This window comes from Panicum virgatum, chromosome 8K, assembly GCF_016808335.1.
Source record: "Panicum virgatum strain AP13 chromosome 8K, P.virgatum_v5, whole genome shotgun sequence".
Lineage (NCBI taxonomy): Eukaryota > Viridiplantae > Streptophyta > Magnoliopsida > Poales > Poaceae > Panicum > Panicum virgatum.
In genome coordinates this window covers 37,750,202-37,758,807 of record NC_053143.1, presented here as the reverse complement: position 1 = coordinate 37,758,807, position 8,606 = coordinate 37,750,202, and the positions used below count along the sequence as shown (strand labels likewise).

The following is an 8,606-nucleotide window of genomic DNA, read 5'->3' as shown; positions in this document are numbered from 1 at the left end:
AGTCCCTTGTGATCATGCCTGCAAAATTTGATGAGATTTGGACTTGATTTGGCCTCTCGATCATCGAGTTTTGGAAGAACGCGGACTGAAAATCGTTTCTGGACATAATTCTTCCGAGCACCGGTTAAACCGACGCTTGTGCTCATTGGCGTCGGTTCAACCGGTGAGTGGGTTTTTTCTGCATTAGGGTTTTCTGCTTGTCATCTTGTTGCACCGGTGCTTTCTCTCCCTAGAGCATCGGTTCAACCGGTGAGTGCTTTTCTGCTGCTACTTTGACATTGCACCGGCGTATAGAGTTTTCTTAGCGTCGGTTAATCCGGTGCTCGTTGTGATCAGTTTTGCAGTCTCTCTGGACAACTGCACCGGTGTTTTGGATTTGCCTTCGTCGGTTTAACCGGTGCGTTGAATTTCAATTCTGTGATCCCTCTAGACAACTGAACCGGCGATTTGTTTTGATTTTGTCGGATTATCTGGTGTGCTAACACCGGTTGAACCGACGCAGTTCAAACACATACGTCGGATCAACCGGTGCTCGCTTTTTCGCTGCAGGCCCTGTATCATCGGTTTGACCGACGTACTCAATCCTTTGTGCGTCGGATCAACCGGTGCTATATATCTTACTGTTTCTCGCGCTGTTTTTTGGTGTTTGCTTCCGCGTTGGTTCTTGCTTGTTCATAAGGTTGTTTTGTGTTGGTGTAGCTTCTCCATAGCTAAAACGCACTTCACCTAGGATGTTTGGGTTGGGTGTGTATTAGGGGATCATAAGCCGAGCTTCTGTTTGCGATAAATTTTTACGGGCTCCCATTCACCCCCTCTGGTCGCCTTTTCGATCCCTCAGTCAGATACCTAGCCATCTTGCTGGTGTGTCTGGTAGGCTAGCTTGAGCACCTTGAACCCGTCGTACTCCGCGACGGCCTGCTTCTTCCAGCTGCGCATGAACGGCGTGCGCACGTGGCTGCCGTCAAGCCGCGGGAAGCGCCTGGTCTCGGTGTCCTTGGCGAAGGGCATGGACCACCTGCCCTTGAAGTAGATGGCGTTGGCGAGCACTAGGGCAGTATCAGAGCGTACAGAACCTTGAGGAAGGATTGAGGTGATGAGATCCTTCGTGGCTTTCGAAACCCATCTGTTGATTTTCTTTCTTGTGCCTTCTCTGCCTGCATGCATTATTTCATTTGTTCACAAATCGATTAGCATAATCGCACGGACGCACTACCTGAAGCAATCTTCAGACCTAATTCTCGCTGCTGTTTTGTCTGTATTGATAATTAGATATAGGAAACTGACCTTGTTCATGAAATCAGCGGCATGCGTCTCGGCCTTGTAGGATTCCACGGCTGCTGTCCTGTAAGCCGGCTTCAGCGCCGTTGCCTTCTCGTGCCAGAGCGCGCGCGCAAACGCAACAAGCGGCGCACCGGTCACGCAAACGCAACAAGCGGCGCACCGGTCACGGAGTGGTCAGCGAGGGCGCGCTCCACCACGTCACTGACGAACTCGGCGATCTCGTCACGCGACGCCGCGCCCAGCACGGCCAGCACCTCGTCCAGGGTGCTGCCACGTGCCCCGGCCGACACCATATGGCTAGCGCGGCATAGATGGACAGCGGCGAGAAGACGACGTTTCGGCGCCCTCAGCAGCGTCAGCGAGGTGCTTCGCCAGGCGGAGCGCAAACGCCGTCAGGCCAGAAGCAGCGGTCCCGCGTGGCTTCTTGCTTGGCCTCGCCCCCGCCGCCCCGTCTTCCATGCTGCCTACGTCCGTGCGAGTAGTAGTTAGGCTATCTCCAGCAGTAGGGGGTAAAAGGAGGGGCAAAATTTAATACGGGCACTGTTTCGCACTGTAGCACAAAGTGAGGTGGGGTAGGAAATAGTGGATGCACCCTGGGATGCCCCTCCTTGCTGGAAACAGCCTTATTGGATATTTTGGATGGAAGCAAACAAGGCGGCGCTCGGTTAATAACCTATATATAATTTGTAGGCCGGAGTATATATATCAGAATTGCTCTTCTAATCCGCCACGCATTGTCGTCCGTCCGATTAGTTAAGATCATATCGCCGCTTGTGCATTGTGCTCATGCCGCCCAACCGCCCACGTCGGTACTACGTTTTCTTTTCTTTTGAGGGAAAAAAAGCTTGCCCACGTCGGTACGTTTTGTTTACCAATTACCAGGTATGCATGGTCTTATCTGCACAAACGTGGAAAGCGTACCCGCCCACGCGCCAGCCGGTTTGTTCCTTCCGAGATTGATTGACAAGAAGGTTAAACGAAGGAAACAGAGGAACAAATCAAGGAAGTCCATCTCGAAGGAGGAAGAAAACACAGCCTGTGTTTGGTTCCCTCCAAAATTTTTCTCAAACTAGTCACATCAATATTTCGACGTTTGTATGGAGCATTAAATGTAGAAAAAAAACTAATTACACAGTTTGCATTGTTTTTGCAAGACGAATTCTTTGAGCCTATATAGTCCATGATTTGACAATGTCGTGCTACAATAACAAATTCGCTAATGATGGATTAATTAGACTTAAAAAATTTGTCTCGCAGTTTCATACCGGGATCTGTAATTTATTTTTTGATTATCCGAAAACCCGTCTCGACATCCGGTCAAACATTCGATGTTACTAGTTCCCAAAAAAAATTTCGGAACTAAACACAGGCACAATCTAAGAGGTTGTTTAGTTCCCGTTGCAAAATTTTTACACCCATCACATCGGATATTTGGATATATGTATAGAGTATTAAATATAAAAAAACTAATTACATAGATTGTGTGTAAATTGCGAGATATATCTTTTAAATCTAATTACTCTATGATTTGACAATGTTGTGCTATAGTAAACATTTGCTAATAACGGATTAATTAGATTTAATAAATTTGTCTCGCAGTTTACAAGCAAGCTATGTAATTAGTTTTTTATTACTATCCGAAAAACCCTTCTGACATCCTATGAAACTCTTCTGATATTCCATGAAATATTCGTTGTGACGAGCAAAGTTTTTACAACCCACATAAACACCCCCGGTTCCATTCCATCCCTCTGACTCCAATGACATCCCCGGCGTCGGCGACGCCTCACCTGAGCCGTCGTCCATCACTTCTGCCGCGCTCATCTCGGTGACGGCAACCGGTGAACTTTTTGCTTCGATGGTGACGAAATTGATCTCCAGTGCATCAGATATATGTCAGCAGTATGCCACACGAACTTTTTGCTTCGATGGTGACGAAATTGATCTCCAGTGCATCAGATATATGTCAGCAGTATGCCACACGAAGACGACGGCGGCCACAGCCGCGATTTTTAAGAGTTTCTACTCCCATATGGTGATCGACAGCTCCCTGTTTTGCAACATGTCTGCTGCGGTTGTAGCAAAGACCCAAAGTTTTATCTTTCCAAACAGAGCTACGTAAAAGGAACTTGTAAAACCAAGTAAAACAGTGCTGCAAACTTCATGTTCAGAACTTATTAATTTGCAACTAGTACGCAACACATACTCTCTTCTTCCTGTAATATAGCGCATACAACCGTATAAAAATTATACTCAAATATAAGAGATTCTAGGGGACAAAAATGGTTTATTATTTTCCCTCCCTCCAAGAAATCTACTGCCACATTTGCAACAAGTAGAAACAGTTTCTTTGTTTTCTCCTCCCTCTCTTCGATAAATCTATTGCCACATTAGCAAAGTGCTTAGTTAACAATATAATTAATACACATAGAAGCTACTCTGGTTTCTACATTGAGAGTATCCTTACTAATTTACATGTATTCATAAACTCTATCATTTCTGTTAATTAACATAAAACGTGGCAGAGGCACAATCATGAAAAATGAAAATTTATTTATTTATAATCCAAACCTCTTTCGTTGGTCAATATGACAGATGCTAACTTTCTAGTTCATATAGTATTCCTCCTTCGAATTTGAAGAGAGGTTTTGATGTTCACTGCTGAGGTTGCCCGTTGTGTTTAGCGGCCTTATGACATATTCCTCGCGGAACAATGCTCACGGTGGCATAAAGAACCTTTTTTTTTGTATCCTCCAATGGTTCCGACTCATCCTCATGCTCGTCGGTTGTGGTCTTTCGTTCCGACGCAGGTTCAGCATTGGCAGCGGAAGACGAAGCTTGGGTGTCGCCAACAGAAAATTTCTTGTCTTGTATTTGTATTTTATATATCTTTATATAGTGGAAAACATCATTTTTTTTCTCGAACAAAAGTATGGCCAAGTATTATCAAGTAAAACACAAAAAAGTAGACTCGATCTTTGCTGAGTGTTCTATTTTTAATTTGAATCTTCAAAAATTGTGTTTTATTAGCACTAACTATGTCGAGAAAATAGTCAAGAAGAATCAAATTTAAAGAGGGCACAAAGAACTGAAGGAACTAAATTATGCAGTCACTAAAAGCTCATTGTGACGCAGAGGATATTGTCAACTTCATAATGACCAATAGAAACTGGAAACTAAATTATGGAATCACTAAAAGCAACTAACTTACATGCAGCTCCATCACCTCAATGTAAGGGGCAGAGCTGAGCAGCGCTCAAAGAGGATGCCAATGAGAGAATATTATCAACGTCATCATGACCAATAGAAAATAGCAACCTACAATTTCTCATGTGAGAGAATCAATCTATGTTTTCGAACAATTAGGGTGTCTAACAAAATATAAATTTTTTGTCAGATAAAAAAGCGAGCAATGAGATTAAAAGACTTCTTCCTGAAGAGGTTTAGTGCTAGATTATATTATATTATGTATATGTTGCCTGCAGAGTAAAACATCGTAATCTTGGAAGCCGGACTATTCCGTTTTGTTTTCTCACCATCATAAACCAGAAACAACGTGCTAGATTCTTAAAACAGCATTGAACTTAAGATTAGCACAAAAATACATTTCAAATCAAAAGCATTCACCCGGCTTTATTGAAAACTTAAAGAAAGCCAAGATCCTTTTGCTGGGGTTGCCAGCTTACAGTTGCGTGAAAATACATCGAGTTTTAATTTTATTTTTCCTGAAGCAACTCCACATCGGGGCGCGGCTTGTACGGTCTACCACAAACGTCAAACACTACGTTTACTCTGATTTCGTCGGGTCAAGAACTTGTCCCATGAAGACGACGACACCAGACACCTCCTCCACCACAAAGAATGCAAACGGATGGTCGGCGACAAAATCCACAGGGTAAGAACAGCAATCTAGTTGCCACATGCAAGCAGTAGAGGCCGCTGCTTTTGTCCCTTCCTCGTTGACCTCGATGACCGCCTTGTGGAAAACATGCTCCAATACCAGGCGATTCTCATCGCTCACTAGCATAGCATGTCAGACAGGTCGGCATTGCCTTCTTTAAAGGCGGCCTTGATCCCCATGTCCTCGAGAACGCCATTGATTCTGCTCGAGAAGGAGAGCTTGAACTTGGGCAACCACAACTCCCCAACCTCGACGCGTTCACTCGGTATGTGGTCCCACAGGAAGCTAGGGCAGGAGGCCATCTTGTCCACGAGTCTCGGCAGGCCGTGGTGAAAGTCCGGAAGGAAGACACACATCGAGAACTGGGGCCTCTTTTCAGAGCCCTGGATGTCTTGCAGCTTGGTATTGCCATCACGACCGCCCAGAATCCCCAGGTATTTCTCTTCCCAGTGGGGTAGACTGTATGGATGGTATGCTAGCTTGAGCACCTTGAACCCGTCGTACTTCGCCACCGCCTGATCCCCATGGCCGCGCATGAACGGCGCGCGCACGTGGCTGCTGTCGGGCCGCTGGAAGCGCCTGGTCTGGGTGTCCTTCTTGGGGAAGGGCATGGACCAGCTGTCCTTGAAGTAGATGGCATTGGCGAGCACTAGGGCAGTATCAGAGCCTACAGAACCTTGAGGAAGGATTGAGGTGATGACTGATGAGATCCTTCGTGGCTTTCGAAACCCTTCTATTGGTTTTGTTTCTTGCCTCTTCTGCCTGCATGCATTGTTTCATTAAAAAAATCACAGATGGATTAGCATATATAGAACGGACACAATAGCTGAAGCAATCTTCAGATGTAATTCTCGTTGCTGTTTTGTATCTGTTTTGATATATAGGTTAATACGTTATTGAAAAAAATAATAGGTAAATCAAAGAAACCGACCTTATTCATGAAACATTAGTAAAAAAAAAGCTCTATAGAGGCGGTTCGTAACCCATTTCCACTGGCGTTTCTCAGAACCGCCAGCGCTAGGGGCCAGTGGAAATGGTTCTCTCCACAGGTGGTTATCTGAGAACCGCCAGTGAAAACTTTCCCGCCTTTTTTCAAATTTTCCACCAAACCCTATTATATATATATATATTGATATTGAAACTACTAAACCCTATTGGATCATATTCAATTATAGAAACATGCAATTTAATTATATCATACATTTATATACATCAAAGTTTTGTGCTTACAATCATAAAGTTACACGTATATACATCACACATTATATACATCAAAGTTTTCACCTCTTCTCTAATAACCATCTCGACTAAGATTTAGCCTACTAATCTCTATTAGCTCTCTAAACTCTAACCTTGCTAAGACGCTGGTAGCATCGTGATATTTCCCTTCACATGGAATGACTTCTTTCAAGATGAATGAGCACAGGTCCTCCACTATATTCTATAAAGCACCTTGGGTCATGTGGTTCACCTTTTTTAGTTCAAATTCCTGGAAAGGAAGTTTATAAACATCATATATTTACACTTGATAATACATTTGCAACTTTAATGACAGAACTACATACATGACTATTACTTATATTACCTTATCAGGGTTCTGGATGTATCGTCCGTTTTCTTGCATGAACTCGCACATATAGAATCTACAGAGGACCGATCCGGTTGGTTGCTTGTGGCATTATATAATGGGAAAGTGGTTATTTATTTGCAACATTGTCCTATGTATTGTACGTGTATGCATAGGTTTACATACTTACCGGACATTTATAAAATATTTCCAATGGCTGCCCTTTTTCTACGGCTCGCACCTTCCACCTTTAATTTTATAAAACCTATATGCCCTATGATCTCGAATAGAATCACCATGTTATTCTCAAACTCTCATCGATAAATTAAAAGTATGCATGCATACCTCGGCTTACCGCTCTAAGATGGTCACGAATTATGCATATGTTGAAGGCTCGTAATCTGCGGAGTCTAGGACCAGCACCGCTCTATCCCTAGGATGAATGATGAAGCAAATCAAGTGGTCCCTGCACGAATCAAATTTGTGATGCGTAATTTTATGTATGCAAACTCACACTTACCCAAAGTTGTATGGGGACACTACGGATTCTCTGTGTTGAAACTGAAGCATTGCGTGTCCTAGGTAGCCAGCGTATCTGGCTTCAAAATTCTTCTTCATTTCCGCTATATGCTTCTGAGCTTCTTCAGGTGACTTCCCCTGTAATTCTTCGTGGTCCGGACCGATTCTGAATGTGTGCTGATTCTTGCATATTTTCACTGGGTTGAGATACCCAGCCCTTTTACCGGCATTAGAATGAGGATCCGGACCGTAACGAGTCTCCTGCTGATCATATTGCATTCTGTAAGGTGCACGTGCATGTCAGATATTGAAAATTAATACAACTCACTAATAATAACAAATGTATGTGTAAGTATGAGTGACACTTACAATGCAAACACCGTTACGAGCTGTACGTCGAGTCTCTGGAGGTTCATCATCAACCACATGTCCTCGAAGGTAACAATGGCTGTTTCACGGCCACTAACAAAAGCAAGTGGTGGTATACATACGTTGATCCTGTCGATGCCAACGGAAGATGCTCTCATGACCAGTCATGCAACCTTTTTATACCAGCTGGGACCTTTTTGAGTTTATCCCAAGTGAGTAGAGGTCTGCCCGGCACATATTTATTAGGGACATTTTGGTAATCCTCCCTCGTTGGCTTCCCGATCTTTATGGTAATTATCTCAGGCTTTTTCACTGACTTCTCGTGATTAGCCAAGTCAATGCTGGCTTCTATCAGACTCTCTGGGAGTTAGTTAAGGAATGTGTGGTGCCGGCGGTTCTAGATTTCCTGAATGGAGGTGATCTACCTGAGGAGGTGAACAAGACGCTGCTGGTGCTCATCCCGAAGGTAACTAATCCGTAGGACCTATCACAATACCGGCCGATATCTCTTTGCAACGTTCTGAACAAGCTGTGCTCCAAAACGATGGCAAATAGATTGCGGAGGATTCTTGATGATGTTATTTCAGAGGAACAAAGCGCCTTTGTGCCAGGGCGTTTGATCACTGATAATGTGCTTATTGCATATGAATGCATCCATTATTTGCGGAACAAGAAAGGGAAGACTGGAGGCTGTGCTATAAAACTCGACATGGCGAAAGCTTATGATAGAGTCGAGTGGAATTATTTGCGAGCGATCATGGAGGCGCTGGGATTTCCTCAAAACTGGTGCTCGCTGGTCATGAAGTGTGTCTCATCTGTCTCTTTCTCGGTGAGAGTAAATGGAGTGTTTTCGGACAGCTTCAGACCATCTCGTGGAATTCGTCAAGGTGATCCGATCTTACCGTATCTCTTCTTGCTGTGCTCTGAAGGGCTCTCTTGCATGGTGAAAAACATTGGGCCCTTATATAT

At 44.1% G+C, this 8,606-nt stretch overlaps 2 protein-coding genes across 2 annotated transcripts; both read right to left on the bottom strand.

Annotated features, from left to right (window-relative positions):
* Positions 1–846: 846 nt before the first annotated feature.
* Positions 847–1,574, bottom strand: LOC120645686 (serpin-Z2B-like). Its single transcript, XM_039922447.1, has 2 exons — positions 1,442–1,574; positions 847–1,154 (listed from the first exon to the last, which is right to left on the bottom strand). The coding sequence occupies exons 1-2, from the start codon at positions 1,572–1,574 to the stop codon at positions 847–849; spliced, it is 441 nt and encodes a 146-aa protein (XP_039778381.1).
* Positions 1,575–5,301: 3,727 nt separating this feature from the next.
* LOC120645685 (serpin-Z2A-like) lies at positions 5,302–7,795 on the bottom strand. The gene is made up of 3 exons (XM_039922445.1): positions 7,638–7,795; positions 7,480–7,548; positions 5,302–5,944 (listed from the first exon to the last, which is right to left on the bottom strand). The coding sequence occupies exons 1-3, from the start codon at positions 7,793–7,795 to the stop codon at positions 5,302–5,304; spliced, it is 870 nt and encodes a 289-aa protein (XP_039778379.1).
* Positions 7,796–8,606: the final 811 nt, after the last annotated feature.

Coding starts and splice junctions, on each gene's coding strand:
- LOC120645686 (XM_039922447.1), bottom strand. CDS start 1,574: ATGGTGTCGGCCGGGGCACGTGGCAGCACCCTGGACGAGGTGCTGGCC. Junction 1,155..1,441: donor CGCTGACCACTCCGTGACCG/GTGCGCCGCTTG, acceptor TAATGCATGCAG/GCAGAGAAGGCACAAGAAAG.
- LOC120645685 (XM_039922445.1), bottom strand. CDS start 7,795: ATGAGAGCATCTTCCGTTGGCATCGACAGGATCAACGTATGTATACCA. Junction 7,549..7,637: donor CTCGTAACGGTGTTTGCATT/GTAAGTGTCACT, acceptor TGCACCTTACAG/AATGCAATATGATCAGCAGG. Junction 5,945..7,479: donor AATGCCGGTAAAAGGGCTGG/GTATCTCAACCC, acceptor CAATGCATGCAG/GCAGAAGAGGCAAGAAACAA.